This window comes from Carcharodon carcharias, chromosome 2, assembly GCF_017639515.1.
Source record: "Carcharodon carcharias isolate sCarCar2 chromosome 2, sCarCar2.pri, whole genome shotgun sequence".
NCBI classification, from domain to species: Eukaryota; Metazoa; Chordata; class Chondrichthyes; order Lamniformes; family Lamnidae; genus Carcharodon; species Carcharodon carcharias.
This window is the reverse complement of record NC_054468.1, coordinates 87,152,952-87,176,265: the sequence shown is the minus strand read 5'-3', so window position 1 is coordinate 87,176,265 and position 23,314 is coordinate 87,152,952. Positions and strand designations below refer to the sequence as shown.

Genomic DNA, 23,314 nt, shown 5'->3' with positions numbered 1-23,314 from the left:
AATAATGTAGCTATCATTTCTCTCAAATCTCCTTTCTTCTCTGCCTCTGGTTTAGCTCTCGATTGTCATACTTTGCTGTTTTTGATGGCCATGGTGGAATACGAGCATCCAAGTACGCAGCGCAGAACCTTCACCTCAATCTGGCCAGGAACTTTCCCAAAGGTAACAACACTGCTGCAGAAAAGGCGAACTGCGACATTTAATCTGAAATTCAAGCTCAGTTGGTGAACTGGTATTCAATCACTTATAGGACTGGCTATGTGAGAGTGGGATTTAGTCATGGACATGACTCCTTTTTCAGATGTAGGTGGCGTTTAACCCCGAAGTTGTCCCCTGATGGAATGGGAGTGGGGTTTAGTCCTGAAGATACTTTATGATCAGGCAGAGTTACTTTTTTTAAAGCACAACTCCATTGGTAACTCGGGCTAATGTGTTTTTCCTTGACTGTACATATCAAAGTATCCAACAGAATAGCTAAGCATTGGATTGTGATCTATTATTGTTTTCATTTGAGGAGCTCCCTCATAGGATCTCTGCAGAATATCACTGTTCAATGTTCACTTAACTTTGGATCTCATTCTAAATTAAAATTAAGATGTTACTCTATCATTGGCACAGAAACATAAATAATTCGAGTAGTTAAAATATAATTAAGTGGAATTTTTTTTTACATTATCCTGGCTCCTGTTAGCTTAATGTCTCATAGATATCCCTCCATTATTCCAGCATTGTTATCAGTCCAATATGTGAGACTCTAGGTTGAGCCCAGCATGAGCGCCTACTTTGATCTGCTGCAAGTTTCCAGAATGAAATTTCAATGAACAGATTTTGAACTCGGAAGTATGTGTGCCTAGGATTTGCAGGATGACTTTGTTTTCATTACTCCTGTTGATACCTCAAAAGCTCTGAATTACACTACACTTTGAACTCCCATATTCAAGTGAGATGATTTGGTGCAGAATAATCAGGTTTTCTTTTAATTACTCTGTATGCAGGAGAAGTGAATAGTATAGAGAAGACCATTAAGAAGTGCCTTCTAATGACCTTCAAGCAGACGGATGAGGGCTTTCTCAAGCAGGCATCAAGCCAGTGAGTAGTAGTATTCTGAAATTGGGTTAATTGTTCTTTTACACCTCCCAAGCACAGTTGAGGCCAACTGTAGCATCTCCTTTTCTTGGCATGGATAGGGTTTCATGTGGGGACATTCCTGATCTGTGCAATTTGTTGTCAGACTCCCTTGCCTTTCTCCACTGAACCCTTGGTTTAGTTATTGCGTTGATCATCGAATTCCTGTTGTTTGGTAGAGGAATTTCACTTGTGCTCCAAATTCTGAGAGAGCCTGTTTCCATACCGTTCTCTGGTTATGTCTTGTTTCCAGCCAAAGAAGCCAAAAGAATATCCTAAAGATGCAAATTATTGACTGGGCACACGAGGCGATTATCGATTGCAAGAGCAAATCACAATCTCTAATATGATACTTGGATCAAATGCATTTTTTGTCACTCATCAGACTCCTTTCCTCCTCTGAAACCAACTGCCTGGTCCACCAACCTTCTCTTGAATACAACATCCTGTCAAGTAAACTACCTTTCCTTGACTCGCTGCTTATTGACCATGTCATCTACTCCCTCCCTTCAGAGTTTGTTCTTAGCTGTCAGAATTATTGCCATCACCACCTCCTCATATGCACACCTTTGGCACTGCCCACTGCCGTTGAACCATTTGTTCCATTCCTATCTTTCCCAGTGTAGCCACATCTTCAATGGCCCATGGACATCTGTGCTGTGCCCAAGTTCCAACCTTGGGCACTCCTATCCCTCATATTAGCTGTCATTGGCACCCACCTTTACCTCCACCACCTCTCCTGATTCAGGCAACCTGACAGCACAGAATGTCCACTAACTAAAGTGAATAATTGAAGAAAGTTTTTTAGCTTTAGCCTTGCCAGTTAATCCAATCTGGGTGGGTACATGGCAATGTGAGCAGCTGTGTCCATCCAGGTGTAGCAGCAGACAGCCTTGGCTGATTTTTAATAGCCAGGTCTCATTAACTAGCTGCTTGCTGACACCTCGGCAATAAAGCCGGAAAGATGCTGCCCAGCAGGTAAAATCAGGTGTCAAGAAGCTGTCGCAGAGGATCCCAGAATAGCTCCCAGAACTTGATGAAGTGTTCAGGAGGGGAATCCTAGCTGGGGAGGAGGGGAGGTCCAGCTTTCTTCTTGGGCCTGAAAGATTACTTCTGGTTCTCCTGGCCTATGAGGAAACCTTTTTCTTTTATGAAACATTACATTCCTGGGCACCCTATGGCACCAGCTACTGTTTCTAGTGGCTTTTGCCTGTTCCCTTGTGGCCCCAATGCCCTCACTAGGAATCAGTCTGAGTATTTATCTTAGGCCCTGGGTAGGTATCATTAACTTCCACCACCCTCTGCACCCCATTCATCCAGTTTCCCCCGGGCAAGGGTAGCTAAAATACCATCCCCAACTTTCTGTCATCATGTAAAGAATAGCTTATTGAATTAAATTCTAGAGAGCAGCCACTGTGAAGTAGTAACCAGCACGAGTCAGCATCTTTCTGTGAAAGAGAAGGATGAAAGCGGAAAGAGTTGTCTTACAAGGCTTGTAAGTAGAGAGGGACAGTAATACAGGCAATTTTACTATTATTGCAGTCACTTCAGTTTGTCCAGGGATTGGTTTGGAGTTCTACCTATTTTTCCTGTTCTCGCTGGTATCTAGTGGTTAAAATCTGCTGTGGGTTCCTTATGCAGGTACTGTGTGGTGGAAGTATCAGGCATCATGCCAGTGGTCAGCTGGACTAAGACCAGGAAGATGTAGGTTTGTGTTGTTAAAATCCACGTCCATACTGCTAAATTGAGGAACCCAAAGTGCTCATTGTACTGCAGACGTGCATGTTAGGATGGTTTGTGAAAATTTTTTGCATATTTGACTTGTGACTAGTTCTGTTTGCCCAGCCATTGTTGACAGGATATATTTGGTCAGATCTTCCAATGACATGCCCCATCCCACAAATGAGAAGTAGCTGGTTGTGATGTCTTTAACGTCTACTGGAGAAAGCCTCAGGGCTACTTATCCTCCTGTAAATCTCTCTTCCCTCTTCAGTCATGACTTGTATGTAGGAAGTGTCTTCTCTTTATTTGGCTTTGTCCCTGTTTCCTCCTGGCATTGCCAAAAGACCTTTGATGCCTCATTATCGACATCTGTGAATGTGCTGGTCTGTTTCGTAGATCAGTATTTTAAGTAGAGCCCTTAATCATGCAGACATAATATTGCATAAAATCCTCCATGAACTTGGCTCAGTGAACTAACTCTTGTATGGTTTCTCACTGCAGGAAACCTGCCTGGAAAGATGGATCGACTGCTACGTGTGTTCTGCTGGTGGACAAAGATTTATACGTTGCAAATCTTGGTGACAGCAGGGTATGAAATTCTCACGAATAATGCAGATCTGTGCTGGAGATATCATGGTCTGTTGATGCATAACAATCCATATGCAACTGCACTTCATCTCTTCCATCTCTTCGGACTTTTTTTTTCTCTGTCACTTTCTTGTTCCTTATTTTTTCTCCTCTCACTCTCTCTTGCCCTTTACTACCCCATTCTTTCTCATTTTCTCTTTCTCCTTTACTCCCTCTGTCCTTCTTCCCCTTCCTTTATCTCTTCTCTGAAATTTATCTGATTCCTGTTACTCCCTGCCTCTTTCTGATTCTTTGCTATACTTTTTCTCCCTCTCTCCATATCTCTTTTGCTCTCTCCTTGTCTCAATTTCTGTTTCTCTCCCCTCTATCACTACATCCATTTTCACTCTCCATGTCTACTCTCTTTTCTATGTTTTTTATTTCTCTTGGTCCCCTCTATCTTGGTCCTCTTTGTCTCTAACTGTTCCTTCTCCTTCATTTTATCTCCTTCTCTCCCTGTCTTTATCCAATTTCTCCCAGTACTCTATGTCTGTATTTATTTCTTTCTCCATCTCTACCATTCTCTCACATTGTATCTGTTTCCTCTCCATTTTGCTGTTCTCTTTCCCTCCTTGACCTTGGTCGAGGGGAGTCAGAGAGAACAGACACTCTGATTGTCAGCCTGTCTGTTATTGCCTCCTTTCTTTGTTCCAGTTTCTTGTCTCTTTTCCATTTCTGCCACTGTTAATCAATTTCTCTGTGTCTGTTTACCCCTTCATATTGTGTTTCCTCTTTTCACTCTAACTTCTTCTTCTTCTATCTTCTTCTTTCATATTTTCCCCCCACCGCTTATTCCATGGACTCATTGGCTGTTCTCGCTCTAATTGTCTGCATCTCCTTTCAAAACGTAAACATTTGTCAGAGTAGTTTCTCACAATATTAGTGCTCCCAATGAAGAACCCATATTTAGTTTCAGCAGCTGTAGAACAGAGAGAGAGAGAAGTCTTCACTGTGTCGTTAAAAACTCGATGCAAGTTGAATGTTTCATTATACCTGTCACGTGTTGGCTATATTTGAATGTGGATTACTTGTCTCGGCTCATTGCTTACAGGCTTACTGATTAATAGTTGCAGAGAGAATCCAGTCTTGTGTATTTTGAGTGTTAAGTTCTAAAGGTCCAGAGTCTTCTACTGACTTCAGGAAGACACTGGAATTTGAAACTTAAGAACGAACCATGTGGCAATGAGCTATACAGACTGTGCTGCCAGTTATCTGGAACATACTGTCCCATATATTATAACTTGGACTCTGCACATGACGTGGTGGGCAAACTGTGTCCAGAAGGTATTGAGTTGGATTTGGTAATCTCAGGAGGGGGAGGGTGAGGCTTTCTCTCTTGCCAGTGCATCATGTACTGGGGGCACCCTGCATTACTAACTTACTGTGTACAGGGGTGTCATCCTCATACCAGCGCAGCATGTATGGGGAGAACTCTTTGGTAGCAACAAGCCACTGCTCTTTGCTCACCTCTGAACTGAAAAAACACAGAAGGTTAGTGAAGCTGGGTGCTGCCTCTGAAAACATTCTGAAATTGGTTTTAGCCACAAGGGGGTGGGCATGAAACAGATGATTCCTCCAAGAAGCACTGTACATGAGTTGAATATAGATGCATCGTAGCTGATCAGTCTTTTACATCACCAATGTACAACTGGTGTAGTCGTGCAGAGCTCCCACAGCAGATGACATAGTGTTAATGAAAAGGTGAACTTGTGCCAAGAAAGGCATTCAAGCTTGATAAGTTTTTTGTAAAATATGTGGCTCTAAAGGGACTAAGGGATCTGGAGCACACTGAAATAAAAACCAGGACAGCAGTTTGTCCTTGAACTATGAGAATAAGTGGGTTCACCTAATGAACGGAGAAGTTTTTTAAAAAAAAATTATTTTACCATTTACAGATCTTCAAGTTTAACGTCTTGGAGGTTTTGGGTGTGGACTGAGCCTCCTGATTTAAGTGCAGAGTGAAATGTCTCTGCAGCTATCTATTATCCAACATGTAACAAGGCTCATGATAGAAGATAGTGAATGCTTGAAGATAAGCTGGCTGGAATCGTTTCAGTACATTGACACCTGCCTGACCCATGCTGATAACTGTTATCTATGGCTACGTGCAGTTTAACAGCAGCGCCTTTGTTAGATGTTGTGATCGTTGTGGGATATTTTATATTTTCGTGTTTTATACTGCAATCACTCTCAGTGTTTGCTCTGCTGGCTGAGATTTACACTGATCTTCTTTCCTAAGCAAACCTGTTCTTTTTAAAAAAAGCAAAACATTGTTGATGCTAGAAATCTGAAATTTTTTTAAAAAACCCAGAAAATACTGTGGAGATACTCAGCCAGTCAAGTAGTATTTGTGGAGAGAGAAACAGTGTTTCAGGTCAGCCACCTTTCATTCTGATGAAAGGTCATCAACCAGAAATGTTAACTGTTTCTTTCTCCACAGATGTTGCCTGACCTGCTGAGTATCTCCAGCACTTTTTGTTTTTAATTCCTTTTTAAGATGGAAGTTGAGTTTGGGGGAGGGCTAGTAGTTCATTGTATGCCATCTTTTCTGGAATAAATTATGTGCAAGTATTCACCAATGTTGAAGTGTTAAACTTCTTATCGCCATGTGGGATTTCCAGACTGTTCTAGTGCTGCCATTGACAGATCACTCTGTCCTGGAGCAACTCCATTGACTTTAATCAAAACTATAACTTTGAAGTTGCTGATGTTCAGTGGCCAGGAATGTTGCGGAAGTGCGGAGAGAATCACTGACTCTACCTTGCCATGGAACAAGTAGAGGTGCTGGGCTCCAGGTACAAGAGGTACTAGTTGGAATAGTTTGTAGCTTCAGATCAGGGTTTAGATACAGAGTACAGCTCCCTTGATATTGCCCCATCAAATACTCCCAGGATGAGTATAGCCTGAGTTAGATTCAGTGTAAATGGATACACTGTCCCATCAAACACTTACAGCTCTGTTATAGTGTGGAATAAATATAGAGTAAAACTCTCTCTATAATGTCCTATTTTACACTCCCATGAAAGGTATTGCCCAGTTAAATACAAAGAATAATTCATTGGTGCAGCACAGGTAACAAATGCATTGGGTTTCACATTTCTTTATATGTCCCAGTATCATAACTTATTAGTTTGAGAACTTGCATCAAATTGAACAGTATATATAATATGTCATGAGTGTACATGTGTCTGTGATGTATTTGGATCAGTGTGTATGCAGTCTCTGGGGTGGTGGGGGGTGATGCAGTGAGGTACTTGCATTAGTTCTTTAACAATCAGTTCATTAATTGTTAATGGACTTAGCCCTTTACCTGCTGAAATAAAATTTGCTTTTTTGTTCTCAGGCCATTCTTTGTCGCATGAATGAGGCAAGCAAGAAACTAACAGCCCTGCCACTGGCAAAGGAACATAATCCCACCCAGTACGACGAGAGAATGAGAATTCAGAAAGCAGGAGGTACAGTTAGGTGAGGAGTAAATTTTAAAAATTTCAGGAGAATTGAGGGCAGCTGTCAGATCAAACACATCATGATTCTAAGTCAATATCTGCTGCAAAAGGAAAGCAAGGTGTGCAGTGAAATCTCTTTCTCACCAGATCCATGTTGCCAAACCAGTACATTGGCATGTATAAAGCCATGTATTCCTGAGGTCCTGCAGTGTGTGGGTCCGGGTCCCATATCCAAAATCCGGCACCCTTGGGACTGAGACTGTTATGGATTTTGGATTTGCCTGGATTTTGGACATGGGAGCTGAAAGTGGCCAGGAATGTTGCGGAAGTGCAGAGAGAATCACTGACTCTACCTTGCCATGGAACAAGCAGCTTTGTGTCTGAAGAATAGGGAGGACCGTTGGAGGCAGATCTTAAAGCGCTGCAATGAGCTCGGGTCCTGTGTGTGTATACAGCTCTCAATGATTCCGTCCTTTGGGATTAACCCAAAAATGGCCTCTTCATTCCTGCATTTACTCTGTTCCAGATCTCCTGAGAGAGGAACTATTTTATTATTTATTTAACTTACCAGCTGTGAAACTCTTCATATAGTCATCAGAAATGCACCAACATAGACTTGGCATTTATGCAGTCAAAGAATTTAACTGAATATCAAAAATGTCTGATATTCAGATAGCTGGAGTTTGAACATCAAACCTATAGGACAATCTTGAATATGTTGAAAACCAGAATGGGTCTCTGTTTTGTAAATCAGTGTCTCTATGGTGTTTGGAGATGAGGCAACTAATAGTGTTAATGTAGAATGAGCTCCCTTTAGCATCACTTTCTCCAGGAATGGTAAACAACGATTATGAATGAGCATTTGGATCAATTGTGAGAGATTTTTGGGGTTCAGTACAAACTGATAAAAAAAATCTTTTGTGGACCACTTAAATGGCAGCAGTTCCAAGAAACTAGAGCTAGAACAGTTTGTAACACAGGTGGAGCCCATTCACCCCACAGTATCTCATAATGGCTTTTGCTAAAGCAGTCCATAATTCATCCCACTGCTCTGCTATCTTCTGACAATTCTGTATCTTCTTCTTCAAACGTTATTTGTTTTTCTCTAAAAAGATGCAATAGTTTCAGTTACTCAACTATTCCCTTTAGCAAAATGTCTCATGCTCTTAACGGCTCTCTATGGAAAAAGAACTTCTCTTAAACTTTCCTCTCATCTCTGTGGCCATTTAAAATTATTGACTCCTCATCAATGGCTTCTTAGCCAGGAAATGTAATCTTTACTCTATTCACCTGATCAAAGTTCTTCATAATTTTAAAAACCTCTATTTTACCACTTACTTAGTAACAACTTACTCTATGAATCTATATTCTCACTTCCATCATTTGTAAAAAGTAACAAAAATGTACCTTGTCTCTGTCACACCGACATCCACCACAACTTCCACATGTAGCCTAATGAGATGCAGCTCTATTTCATCTGACTTGATCCTCCATTGCCTCTATGTCCTTAAACTTATCGCCTCTTGGTTAGTCTGTCCTCCCAAACCCCACTTCAGTCCTTCAGCATTGCTCAACCTTCCTACACTCCTATTGCCATACGAGGCTTAACTCTCTCATGGGTAAGCCTACAACTTCTCTGTGCCCCTGTTGGACCAAAGGTCCCTGGGGGCACTCCTTACAAACAGCAACTCCATCATGCCCTCACTAACCTTGCTGCCCAGAGCACATGAAGGGGGCTAAACTTGCCAGACTCCTTCCAGCCCCACAGCTCCTGAGGAATCTGCCTCTCTCCACACCTCCCTCTATAATGCCCATTAGCTTGTGAGCTACTTGCATGCCATTCATTAATTTATTGTGGATCATTGCATTGACACATGGCTTTGATGGAAATCTGGCTCTCTTCCCCTCTCGACACCATTTTGGCAGAATGATAAAAGAAGCTTATCTAAATGGTGAGAGATTGCAGAGCTCTGAGATTGAGGGATCTGGGTGTCATGGTGCATGAATCACAAAAAGCTAGTTTGCAGGTACAGCAAGTAATTATGAAAACTAATAGAATGTTATCATTTATTGTGAGGGGAATTGATTACTAAAGTTGGGAGATTTGCTCCAGTTATACAGGGCACTGTTGGGACCACATCTGGAGTACTTATTTAAGGAAAGATGTAAATGCGTTAGAAGCAGTTCAGAGAAGGTTTACTAGACTAATGCCGGGAATGGGCAAATTGTCTTATGAGGAAAGGTTGGACAAGTTAAGCTTGTATCCACTGGAGTTTAGAAGAGTAAGAGGCGATTTGATTGAAATCTATAAGATCCTGAGGGGTCTTGACAGGGTGGATGCGGAGAGGATGTTTTGGCTTGTGGGAGAATCTAGAAATAGGGATCACCGTGTTTAAAAAAAAAATAAGGGGTCGCTCATTTAAGAAACAGATGAGAAATTTTTTCTGAGGGTCATGAGTCTTTGGAGCTCTTTCAAAAGGTGGTGGAAGCAGAGCCTTTGAATATTCTTAAGGCAGAGCTAGATAGATTCTTGATTAACAAGGGGGTGAAAGGTTATCGGGAAAGGCAGGAATGTGGAGTTGAGGTTACATTCAGATCAGCCATGATCTTATTGAATGGCAGAGCAGACTCGAGGAGTCGAGTGGCCTACTCCTGTTCCGAATTTGTATGCACGTATACCTTTGCTGAAGTTTTCTAATCTGGCTACGCCTTTCTCCAGTTGCTCCAACCATGCCACTGCCATAGTGGTGTAACCTTTATTGCCAAACCACACCATGGTCTGTCCCCTACTCTTCGGGCATTTTCTCACCTTGTTCCAGCTCTCTTGCCTATCACTTAAAGCTTACAAAAAATCCTCATTCTCCAACCTCCCTGCAAGTACCAAGCCAAGTTTCTCACTAAGATATCGCCTCTATTTTCCTCCCTCAGCCTTTGCACTGAGTGACTTCTCATCGTCTGTGATTTCAACCTCCATCTCAATTCATCATGTGCTCCTTCTTCTGAGTTCACTAACCTCCTACCTGCCTCTCAAATTCTCCTTCAAATTATTTATCCATGTTCACAATCACCCCCTCAACCTTGCCATCTCACGTGCCCTCATGTGTCCCATAGCATCAATCACTTTAAGGCTATCTCTGTTCATTTCCTTGTGCCCCCTTTCACCCACATCTCCCTTCTCCAATTCCCAATCCCACTTTCACTTCCAACTGCTCTTTCAAATTCCCAACTGTTTAGTCTTTGCATTCTATTCACCACGATTTTTCTGTAGTTACCAATCTGCTCAATCACATCTTTTGAGGCCAGTTGCCATTAAAACCATTCCTTCTTATCCTGACCATCCATCTGGTACAGCCCTTGTCTTTGCTCCCTTAAGTCCATTTTTCCAATCGTAGCTAAATAATCACCTGGAATGGTTTCTCTTCCAGCTCCTGCACAGCTGCCTCTGGAGTCTGCCAAGGATCTATCCTTGGCTCCCTCCTATTTTCATCTACATGCTGGCCCTCTGCAACATCATTCGTAGACAGTGTTGGTTCCACATATACGCTAATGACACCAGCTCTATACTGACTCCTCCACTGTGCCTGATTCTGTCATTCTACTACTCCAACATCCAGTTCTGAATTAGCAGAAATTTCCTCCAACTAAATATTGGAAGACCAAAATTCTTTGTTTTGCTCTTGGGTCCCTGCCACATAATCTGTTCCTATTCCACTCACTGGTGACTGAGGCTGAACCACACTCTGCAATTTTCGTGGTATTTGACACAAGTTAAGCATCTAACTGCATAACCACTCTTATCACCAAGGCTCCTTTCACCTCCATAATATCGCATGACTATCACACTGCTGAAACCCTCATCCCTGCCTCTGTTACTGCTAGAATTGACTACTCCAACCACTCCTGGCTAGCCTCCCAAGTTCTACACCCCATAAACTTCAGGGTATTTAAAACTCTGCTGCCCATATCCTAATTTGCACCAAGTACCGCTCACCTATCACCCGAGTACTCACTAACCTACATTGGCTCTTGATTAAGCACTGCCTCCGTTTCATTGCTGTACCATAGGTGGTCCTGCCTTTAGCTGCTGAGGGCCTAAACCCCTTTACCTCTGTCCTCCTTTTAAGGCATTGCTTAAAACCTACTACTTTGACCAAGCTTTTGGTCATCTGTCCTAATGGTTTCTTATGTGGCTCAGTGTCAGATATGGTTTGATAACACCGCTGTGAAGTACCTTGGGACATTTTAATATGTTAAGGGTGCTATAGAAATATAAACTGTTGGTGTTAATCTGGAATAAACCCAGAATCCCCTCTGCAGTTGAACCTTTTGTGATGTTTGATACTGCTGGAGAAGCTGCATGAAAGGGGGCTTTTTAATGTAGTAAAGGGGGTGAGGAGATTGCCAAATTATCAACTGGGTCATGTCCACTTTCATGTTTATTAAGCCTAGAAGCCAGCCACAATCACAGTAACTGCATTGTTGTAGTATGGATGCTGTGTTTGTAGCACAGTTCAACTCCGGTGTTTCATTAGTTGATTATTTTAATCCTGTTTAGGAGTGTTTAACAGAAGCTCGTGCATCACACTGGCCAAGCCTGAGGCATAGAGCACTTCCTCTCAGCACTACCCTGGAATCACCACTTCCTGTCACTGGTCTAGTGCAGAAGCTCTTCAGCCTTTCCTGTCATGAAGTATGAACATAATTACCCGCATGGTGACTAACTCTGAAGTCCTCTCGGTGTTTAAGGATCCAGGTCCCTCCCTTGATTGGTTATTTATCCTAAAATTTACTTTTCAATTAACCTTGCTACATAGCAGAAAGGCTTCCAGTTCTGTCAAACACAGTAGCACAACTAGTAAATCTCCCTATTAGTATACAATGGTGCTTTTTTACAAGGTCTCTCTGCAGAAGTAAATTCTTGATTAGATATAATTTTTAATGACAAGTTTGTCAAGCTGAGGGATATCAGTGCTGGGGAAGTCGAACACTTTCCACAGTGCAGTGTTCACCCTGTGAGACAGTGTGTTATTACTTAATGACAAAACAAACAGTCTGACCTTTCAATGAAATCATCAACTTTTCCACACAAGCCTTAAACAATTGTGTGGAGCACAAGACTTAATTTTATAAGTCAGCAACAATGATTACATAGAATTTCACAGCACAGAAACAGACCATTCGGCCCAACTTCCCATCTTAGTGTTTATGCTACACATGCGCCTCTCCCCAGCTTCCTTCATTCCATCCTATAAGTATATCCTTCTATTCCTTTCTTGCTCATATATAGCTTCCCTTTAAATGCTTTTATGCTATTTGCCTCACCCACACCATGTGATATTGAGTGCTACTTTGTACACCATGACGAGTGAAGAAGTTTCTCCTGAATTTATTTTTGGATTAATAGTAACTAGCTTATGATACAAATTGTCCTATATATCTCCTTGCACAGAACCTTGAGTTTTGCTGTGCATACCAAACTTTCCCCCAGTAGGAGGAGCCAAAACTCCACCATCCTACAGCCCGTCCCCTCAATCGTTAGAAAGTTCTGATTCTTTATTGCTTACTAATTTCATATTTTAACTCCGGCAACAGTGATCCATCTCTTTACTTCAAAACTCAGGTTTAGACTCTTGGTGGCTATGCTGAAATCTCCAGAATATAATTGGTTTGAAATTCAACGTCAAAATTCAAGTTATTAGTTTCAGAATCTAGTTAAGATGCGTTCCTTGTTTCCCTTGAATTTATCTAATTTGTGCAGCAGAAGCACACTTCAAGGTTCATGGGTTTCTGGGTAAGTATTGGGGTCCTTAAGTGCCTGCGGTCGTGGACTTGCTACACTCTGCACTTCCTCCATGGTATGATATATTTGGGAGAAGACTGAACTTGGGTGCTCCAAGTGTGGTCTGATCAATGCATTTATAAAGTCAATGCATAATCTTCTGGCTCTCTGTAGCTTGACTAACAGAGCAATAGTATCCTATTGCTGTCCAAATGGAACATATGGATTTGTGGAATCTAGAAGTTGTCATTAGACTTGGGAGCGGGAGTAGGCTGTTCAGCATTTAAGCCTGCTCTGCCATTTAATAAGATCATGGCTGATCCAATTGTGGTCTCAACTCTACTTTCCTATCTGTCCCCCATAACCTTTGACTCCCTTGTCTATCAAAAATCTATCTAACTGCACCTTGAATACATTCCATGACCCAGTCTCACTGCTCTCTTGGAAAGAGAATTCGACATGCTAACGACCTTTTGAGAGAAAAGATTTCTCCTCATTTCCATTTTAAAAGGGAAACCTCTTATTGTTAAACTGTGTCCCTTAGTCCTAGTCTCCCCCACAAGAGGAAACATCTTGCCAGTGTCCACCCTTTCAAGTCCCCTCAGGATCTTTTATGTTTCAATAATATCACCTCTCATTCTTCTAAACTCCAGTGAGTTTGGTCCCAACCTGTTCAATATTTCTTCATAAGTTAAGCCCTTCATCCCAGGAATGAATCAACTGAATCTTTTCTGTACTGCCTCGAATGTAATTATATCGTTTTTCAAATAAGGAGACCAAAACCATACACAGTATTCCAGATGTGGTCTCGCCATGGCCTGAAACAGCTGCAGTAAGCCTTCCCTACTTTCATATTCCACTCCCCTTGCAGTAAATACCAACAATGAGCAATAAACTGCTCACTGATGCCCAGTTTGGGTTCCACCAGGGCCACTCAGCTCCTGACCTCATTACAGCCTTGGTTCAAACATGGACAAAAGAGCTGAACTCCTGAGGTGAGAGTGACTGTCCTTGACATCAAAGCAGCTTTTGACCAAGTGTGGCATCAAGGAGCCCTAGCAAAACTGGAGTCAATAGGAATCAGGGGGAAAACTCTCTGCTGGTTGGAGTCATACCTAGTACAAAGGAAAATGGTGTGGTTGTTGGAGGTCAGTCATCTCAGCTCAGGACATCACTGGAGAGTTCCTCAGGGTGGTGTCCTAGGCCTAACCATCTTCAGCTGCTTTATCAATGACCTTCCATCCATCATAAGATCAGAGGTGAGGGTTGTTCGCTAATGATTGCACAATGTTCAGCACCATTCGCGATTCCCCAGATACTGAAGCAGTCCACGTCCAAATGCAGCAAGACCTGGACAATATTCTGGCTTAGGCTCGCAAGTGGCAGGTAACATTCGTGCCACACAAGTGCCAAACAATGACCATCTCCAACAACAGAGAATCCAACCATCACCCCTTGAAGTTCAATGGCATTACGATCACTGAATCCCCCACTCTCAACATCCTGGGGGGTTACCATTGACCAGAAACTGAACTGGACTAGCCATATAAATACTGTGGCTACAAGGGCAGTTCAGATGCTAGGAATTTTGCGATGAGTAACTCGCCTCCTGACTCCCCAAAGCCTGTCCACCATTTACAAGGCACAAGTCAGGATTGTGATGGAATACTCCCTACTTACCTGGTGAGTGCAGCTCCCACAACACTCAAGAAACTGGACACCATCCACAACAAAGCAGTCCGCTTGATTGGCATCACATCCACAAACATTCACTCCTTCCAGCACCGAAGCACAGTAGCAGCAGTGTGTACCATCTACAAGATGTCCTGCAGGAATTCACCAAGACTTCTTATACAGCACCTTCCAAACCCACGACTGCTACCGCCTAGAAGGACAAAGGCAGCAGATGGAGGGGAACTTCCAGGTGGTGGTATTCCCATCTAAGTGATCCACCATCCTGACTTGGAAATATATCACCGTTCCTTCACTGTCGCTGGGTCAAACTCCTGGAACTCCCTTCCTAAAAGCACTGTGGGTGTACCGATACCACATGGACCGCGGCGGTTCAAGAAAGCAGCTCACCACCACCTTCTCAAGGGCAACTAGGGATGGGCAATAAATGCTGGCCCAGCCAGCGAAGCCCACATCCTGTGAACGAATAAAAACAAAAATTCAATTTGCATTCCTAACCATTTTCTGTACCTGCTTGTGATTCGAGTACCAGGACACCCAGATTCCTCTCTACCACCGATTTCTGCAATCTTGCTCCATTTAAATAATATGCTGCTTTTCTACTCTTCCTGCTAAAGTGGACAAGTTCACATTTTCCCACATTAAACACCATCTGCCAAATGTTTGTTTTGCATTATGGTGCCATTGTTGAGCACCATGTCCTGTATGGGTTTATTTGATGTCTCAATGATGAGATCTTGAGACTTGTATGTTTAAACATGAACCATTTATTGTTAATCTTTGACTATATACAGATCCCAGTTGGTGGCATGCTTGGTGTTGCTGCCATGCAGGTACGCTGCTTCTAGAGGGTTCTACAAGTCTGTTACCATGTGACTCTATACATCATACTGTGGGCGGTGCTATTCTCCAGTTCCATGTTAGCCCCTGCTGTGCCTAGCACCTTTATATTATAATGGCATGCAGGCACACACAACATAGAACATCCCCCTTCTCAAAAGAAAACTTTTTCCTCCCTTCTAACAAAGTATAGCTATTTGTAATACAATCTTTACTTGCTACCCCTTCTCCCTGTCCGCCCCACCCAGTCTCTGACTTTATGAATTCAGATGGTCTTGAGGCTTGACAGTTCTGCCATATATCAGCATGTCACGTTTGGGGGAATGGTAGTAGTACTCTGTTTCTGGTCCTTGGCTATCTCCATTTGATTTGCTTTTTGTGCTCCTTCAAGTTGTGTTTTTTGTTCTTAACAACCCGTCTGCTTTTTTTGGTCACTGTGGGTTTGTCCTGTTCTTCCAAAGGGAAGGTGCACTCCGTTCATTCCTAGAGTGGACTTGAATTTTCTTTTTCCATGGTGTCCGCCATGTTCTTGCTGGACTTGTACATTTTGCAAATGGAACCTTCACCTCCACCTATGTCACAATTTCAGCCAAACATTTGTTTGCTAGTTTATTTTCAGTTGTTTTGCTGCTTATGAATCTTTTCATTCAGCTCAAAGATTCTCAGTACGTCTGAGACATCCAGTCCTATGTCTTCATCTAGTTCCTTGTGCTTTATGTTTTCCAATCTTTTTTTCTGTTGCAGACAGAGAAAGAACTTAGTCCTTGTCTTTCATTTTGGCTTCGCTGTTGGCCAACCAACTCTGTCTTTGGCATTGTTAGATTGTTTCAGTTCTGTAATTGCGCTACTCATGGCTTCATTATCCGCTTGCAATTTGGAAAGTTCTATAGCTTTTATTTTCAATGCCTCTCCGTTTTCATTCAATTGCTTCTTCAGATTGTCAGTCTTTTACTTGTAGCTTTTGGCTTCCTCCTGGAATATTGAACATTATTGAGTCTTCTGTGCCAACTGGTTCTTCAGTTTGTTCAGAGTGACGTTAAATTTGGTTTGCTTCAATTTTCCAGAAGAATGAACTTTTACCTAAGTGGTTCTTGTAGCCTGTGAAGGTCTTTCAACAGGTTTTCCTTTTCTTTGCGAAGCTCGCTTACTTCATCCTGTTTTCCTGTAATTCATGTTCTTTCATTCTGCTGTTTAAGACAGCCATTATTTCTTCATATTGCAGAATGGTTACGCATTCTTTTTGCATTTGATCTTGAAGGACATTCAGCTGTTCTTTCAACTGTTTATTTTCTTGCTGACCTCTTGCCAACTCATCCTGGGCTTCAGTGCATCATTTCTGAAGTAATATTCAACAACCTTTTCTGCTCCTTATGTTTTTCCATAGCTACATATTGATCTTTCAAGGAGTCTTTCAGGGTCGCAACTTCGTGCGAGCCTTTTATGCCGGCTGTATATTCGGTTGAGTTTTCCCAACACCTGCTTTGATTTGCCAACTGTAGAATTAAAGGTTGTTATTTCTTCCTGACACCTTTCGTGTCGTCTCCTGAAATTTATTTGTTCAGATCTCGAACAGCTTAGTTCATGCATTTTTAAAGATGTATATACTCAGCTTGAAGCTTGCGCTTCAAATCTTGCAGTTCAGCTCTGATGAAAATATTTTCCTGTGGACCAGCTTCATTTACTTATTGCACATTTTACTTCTTTTGAGTTACCTCAGTTAGCTTTCCTTCATTCACAACCACCTGCTCACTCCTCACTGCCATCTGTCGCCCTCGCTCGGGGGATGGGGGGATCTCTTGCTGCCCTCGCTTTTGGGGGAGGGATCTCTTGCTGCCTTCGCTCTGGGGGGGCATCTCTTGCTGCCCTCGCTCTGCCTCTGGGAGGGTCTCTTGCTGCCCTCTGCCCTTTATTGGGGGTGTGCTGGACCTTCTTCTAAGGTCAGCACTCCCCACAAATTGGAGTTTAAAATATCTGTCAAAGCCTTTTAATATCTCTCCAAATGTTGTTAGGTTTTGATCTATTTGTTGGCTGTGGAAACTTCACCAGCAAATGAACCAAACAGGAATACAAACTTGTACTTCTGATTCCTTATTTAATCCTGTAATTCTCCTGTAAACTAAAAATTGTCTTCCTAAAGACTCCCACTTTTGTGTCTGAATTAGCCAGTTCCTTAATCAAAATATATCTGGATCTTCTAATTTCCTGTCCATGGCTGTTTTCTTTTCTCTTGTAGTTACTACTCTAAATGTCATTGCCCCTATAAGCCTATCAGTGCAGTAGCAGTTTTTTTTTTCACTCAGGCTGTCTGCAGCCTGTCGGTTTTCTTTTGTTGTGAGTTTCCTGTGCTTTTATGATTTTGGCAGGCTCCCTGGCAAATGTCGGTCTTTTTTAAAACTGCAAAATAGCAGCATTTCTTTTCTGGGTGATTTTTCTTTTTTCTTTGTTTTACCTCTGCAGGTCCTTTTTAAAAAAAATTTGAACATCCGCGCTTTGAGAGTTTCAAGGGACGCATGCTTTTTTTAATACTTACAAGCTGGTAACTCTGCAGCACTTTTCTATGCAAGAAGCCAGGGACCTGACTGAAAAGGGTTCCCTTTCTCTCAAACTCTGCAGGCTTTTTCTTTTTGTTTTACAGTGTGGTTTTTCTTTTTAAACTTTAGACTTTTTTTAACTTCAGCCCAGCCACCACGTGTTATGGTGTTGGCTGTAGACCCCTTCTGCAGCTTTCTTTCAACTGCCCTCTGAATGTTGAGCCCTGGGACCACCACCTAGTCTAAAATGTAAGTACAGCCTTTTTGTAATTTTTGCTCACTGTCTTGTGATCTGACCAGGTTCTTTGACTCTGCATCACTCAGAGTCTTGCACTTTTTTTGTAGTTTTGCTTACCCAACTTGTGATCAGACCTGATTTCTTCACTTGCGGGTATGGCAGTGGATCTGTACTCACTGGTGGATTCCTGAATTTCCAAGTCTGTAACAAAGCTTCTTAAATTGTTTTTTCCACATCTCTCTGGTTTGGCTTCAGCTGCTTTTAGTTTCTCATACCTTGGGATACGGGATAATGTTCAGGGTTCATTGTTTAAAATGCCACCTTTCATATCACCGTTGATCACTATGTTGTGTTCCACAGCTGTTCACATGTTCTGTTATGGGTTTGTTCGATGTCTCGATGATGACATCTTGAGACTTGTATGTTTAAACATGAACCATTTATTATTAAACTTTAACTATGTACAGATCCCACTTAATGGCATGCATGGTGCTGCTGACATGCCGGTAGGCTGCTTCTAGAGGGTTCTACAAGTCTATTACCATGGGACTCTATACGTCATACTGTGGGCATTGCAATCTCCAGTCCCACGTTAACCCATGCTCTGTCAAGCACTTTTACATTACAATGGCATGCAAGCACACACAACGTCATGCAACAGTTTGCCCATTCACTTAATGTATCTAAATCCTTGTGTAGACTCTGCCTTCCCTTGGCAGCTTACTTTCCTACCTATCTTGGGTCATTGACAAATTTAGCTACCATACATTTGATCCTTTCATCCAAGTCATTGATATAGTTTGTAAATAGTTGACACCTGAGCACTGATCCCCGTGGCACTCCACTAGATTCAGTTTGCCAACCTGAAAATTACATATTTATCCCTTCTCTCTGCTTTCTGTTCACTGACCAATCCTTTATCCATCCTAATATGTTACCCCCTACACTACAAACTCTTCTTTTGGTGTAATAACCTTTAATGTTAACGCCTTATCAGATGCCTTTTGGAAATCCAAGTACACCACATCTACGGGTTCCCCTTTATCTCCCTTCCATGTTACTTTATCAAAGAACTCAAATAAATTAGGTAAAGACAATTTTTCTTTCATAAAACCCTGTTGACTCTGTCTGTTTCCATTATGATTTTCTAAGTGTCCTGTTATAACCTGCTTAATATTGGATTTTAGCAATTTCCCATTGACTGATGTTAGGCTAACTGACCTATTGTTTCTTGCTTTTTTTCTCGCCCCTTTTACTTGAATAAAGCTGTTACATTTGCTATTTTCCAATCCACCAGACCCTTCCAGAATCTCAAGAATATTGGAAGATTATAAACCCATGCCTCGACCATCTCTGCAGCCCTTCTTTTAAGACCTTAGGATGATGAGAGAGTAGAGGCATTGGTTATAATGTTGCAAAATTCCTTAGGTTCTGGATGTCAATGATGAATGGTAAAGTTTCTTGAATTTTCCACCTGCTCTGTACTTTGTGTTTATCCACGTCCATATAGAAATGAGCATCAAGCCAGAGGACTTTGAGGAAAGTTTTCTATTTTTAGAGTGCAAGTGGGAGGTAACATCACAATTATTTATCATCTTATAGCTAAATGTGTCTCTGCATTAATCTTTCCATGACTCAGCACAATGTAACATTCCTGAGATGAGTTGGTCTCTGCTAAAATTTCAGCTGGGGAGTTAACCATTTTCTGCAGAAGGTAGTGTCATCAGCAAAGTGAACAATTTTTGTTATCAACCAAGATGAGAGGCTGATTCCCTACTTGAGCACATGACAGAGAATGCTACTGAGCAAGTTGTGCCCCACAGCCCCTGATTTTCTGTCAGCAGTTTAAAGCCTATGACCTAATGACTAATGGTCACATCTCTCCAGGAATACTCAGTTGCCGAATTGGCCCTGAAGAATGGCTTGTTTGGGTCCCTGGGGGATGGCCAGTCTAAGTGCTAGGCTAAGGAACATTGTAAGTAGTGTAACTAACAACTATGTCTGGCAGGTTTGTTGCCCTGTAACATGCTTATTTTGTGTGTTTATTGAGCATAGGTCGATATGTTGATTTTTTTTTTTTCCACCCCCCCCCCCCCCCCCCCCCCCCCCTACATAGAGATGGTCGAGTGATGGGTGTGCTGGAGGTGTCACGCTCGATTGGAGATGGCCAGTACAAACACTGTGGCGTGATATCAATACCAGACATTAAGCGTTGTCAGTTAACGCTGAATGACAGGTATGGTGGAATGGTTAGTTAGTGCGATAAGATGAGTGCTGCTGTTTAATGCTGGCATTACTCAGGATTGGGTGAAACACTAGCCTTTCACTTCTGGGGCTTGGATACGGGTCCTGCCCAGTAAAGTGTAATGAAGGCTTTTATTCCAGATCTTTGGGTTTTTAAATTCCAGGTAATTTTCTTGGGTTCAGAGTCTACACCCTTTCTATTCTTGACAAACTGGAATAAGCTTTACCTGCAATATCCAAGTAATTTGTGTTGAGCTCAGATTGATAAGGAAACCTTTGATCCTGTATTTTTGGTTTACTGATTATTTCACATGCCCTCATATGACCTTCCTCAACTTTAAGACATTAGAATAAATGTTTCACTTGGCTATGCCTTGGGCTATAAATTGCTGAGTAGATCTATTAACCATAGATTGATAAGTGAACAGAAACCAATACAATGCAGAATTACAATAGTTATAGGCTTAACTAGCCATCGTCAGACGATGGGCAATTGTGTTGACTGCACTGTGAACAGGAACTGACTTAAAGTCCCAAACATTAACCTTATATGGCAGTTTACTGTTTACTATTGTCCACATTATCTCTGTGGCCTATCTATTGGTCTCTGTTTTTGGATGGACAGCTAAATTGAACAAGACAGGCTGAGAAACATTTTTCGAATTAGACTGGATCCCATCACATTTCCACTTTCCTTCAGTTCCAAAGAAGAGCCATATTCGACTTGAAATGTTAACACTGTTTCTCTCTTCACAGATGCTGCCAGACCTGCTGAGTATTTCCAGTACTTTGTTTTTATTTCTGATTTCCAGCATCTGCAATATTTTGCTTTTATTATAGAAATCTGATTGTGTCCTGCTACCTCTGTGGATGATCCACCTGAAGAGTTTCAGCCCCAAAATATTAACAAAACAACTGCACTATTTCTAATGTTATGATTGGAGTACATGCAGGGCCTATGCCACAGCATTGGGAGGAGCTGCAGGTACCTGAGCCACTGTAACACCAGTGCCAGAGTGTGAAAGGCCTATACCTGAACCACACTGTGAGACTAGTGTCACAATTGTACAATTGTACAATTACAGCCATAGAGAGAGCTTTAAACTAAATGGGTGGTGGGGGGGGAAGGTTTGCAAAGTTAAAGAGAAAGGACAAGGCAATAGTGTAGGGTAGCGATGTGGGTAATGATAACCAGGAAGGGACAGTGTACCAACATGGGAGTGTACCAACATGGGAGTGTACCAACATGGGAGTGTACCAGCAAATAAGGTCAGAGTGGGAAAAATATTTAAAAAGACAGAAATAAAAGCTCTCTATCTGAATGCATGCAACATTCGTAACAGTGGTTTGATTGACAGCACAATTAGAAATAAATGAATATGATATAGCCATTACAGAGACATTGTTGCAAAGTGACCATAGCTAGCACCTGACTATTCGAGGGTAATTGATATTTTGGAAGAAAGGAAAAGGAGGCTGGAGTAGCTCTGTTGATCAAAAATGAGATCAGTACAGTAGTGAGAAATGATCTTGGTTTGGAGGGTCATTCCATTTTTTTTAAAGAAAGTCTCTGATAAGGATGCAACATCCATGGTCAACTGAGGATGGTATCAAATTGGAAAAAAAAGATATACAATGCCGCAAAGATAGCCCAGAGGATTGAAAAAATATTAGAAACCAGTAAAGGATGACTTTTTAAAAAAAAAAGGGAGAAATTGAATTATGAGACAAAATTAGCAAGACATATAAAAACAAACAGTAAAAACTTCTACAAGTATATAAAAAGGGGAAGAGAAGCTAAAGTGAGCATTGTCGCTTAGTGAGTGAGACTGTGGAATTAATAATGGGAAACAAAGAAATGGCAGAGACTTTGAACACATTTTGTATCCATCTTCATAGTAGAAGACACAAAGCATCCCAAGAATAGTAGAAAAGCAGGGAGCAAAAAGGAGAGAGGAATTTAAAATAATCATGATCACTAGAGGATAGAAGTACTAAGAAAACTAATGGGAATAAAGGCTGACAAGCTCTGGATCTGATGGCCTGCATTTTAGGGCCTTAAAAGAAATGGCTGCAGCGATATTGGATGTATTGGTTGTGTTCTACCAAATTCCCTAGATTCTGGAAAGGTCCCAGCGGATTGGAAAACTGAGGAGTGTAACACCTGTCAAGAAAGGAGGGAGGCAGAGAGCAGGAAACCATAGGCCAGTTAGTCTAACATCTGTCATTGGGAAAATGCTAGAAACCATTACTATTGGTAGGAGTAGGACATTAGCAAATCGTAGTGCAATAAGGCTGAGCCAGCATGGTTTTATGAAAGTACAATTGTGTTTGACAAATTTATTAGAGTTCTTTGAGGATATAACGAGCAGGGAGGATAAGGGAGAACCAGTAGATGTAATGCATTTGAATTTCCAAAAGGCATTTGACAAAGTGCCAGGTAAAAGATTACTACACAAGATAAGAGCTTAAGGTGTTGGGGATGACGTATTAGTGTGAATAGAGTATTCGCTAATGAACAGGAAACAGTCAGAATAAATGGGTCATTTTCATTTTGGCAAACTGTAACTCGTGGAGTGCCACATGGCAAAAGACTGCAGAATGCTATGGTACAGAGAGACCTGGGTGTCCTTGTACATGAATTACAAAGTTAGCTTGCAGGTATTGCAAGTAATTAGGAAGGCAAATGTAATGTTGGCCTTTGTTGCAAGGACGGAGTATAAAAGTAGGGAAGTCTTGCTACATCTGTACAGGGCATTGCTGGGACCGCACCTAGAGTACTGTGTGCAGTTTTCTTTTGTCTCCTTGCTTAAGAAGCAATGTAGTTTAATTGGAAACAGTTGAGAGAAAGCTCACTAGGTTGATTGCTGGGATGAAAGGGTTGTCTTATTAGGAAAGGTTGGGCCAATACTCTTTGGAATTTAGAAGAATGAGAGGTGATCTTATTGAAACGTACAAGATTCTGAAGGGGCTTGACAAGGCAGAAGCTGAGAGGGTGTTTCCTTTCATGGGGGAATCTGGAACTAGAGGACATAATTTTGAAAATAAAAGGTCTCCCATTTAACATGGA

The 23,314-nt window shown here is 41.7% G+C and overlaps 1 protein-coding gene across 7 annotated transcripts in view; it reads left to right on the top strand.

The window, feature by feature from the left end:
* LOC121274156 (integrin-linked kinase-associated serine/threonine phosphatase) overlaps positions 1 to 23,314 on the top strand; it is a 49,746-nt gene that overhangs the window by 13,981 nt on the left and 12,451 nt on the right. For 6 of the 7 annotated variants that reach the window (XM_041181378.1, XM_041181353.1, XM_041181336.1 and 3 more), the window contains 5 exons: positions 56 to 162; positions 996 to 1,089; positions 3,349 to 3,436; positions 6,818 to 6,939; positions 20,117 to 20,236. In XM_041181378.1, coding sequence (XP_041037312.1) covers positions 56 to 162; positions 996 to 1,089; positions 3,349 to 3,436; positions 6,818 to 6,939; positions 20,117 to 20,236 — 531 coding nt within the window. The remainder of the gene's footprint in view (positions 1 to 55; positions 163 to 995; positions 1,090 to 3,348; positions 3,437 to 6,817; positions 6,940 to 20,116; positions 20,237 to 23,314) is intronic. The other variant, XM_041181344.1, reaches the window with a different exon arrangement.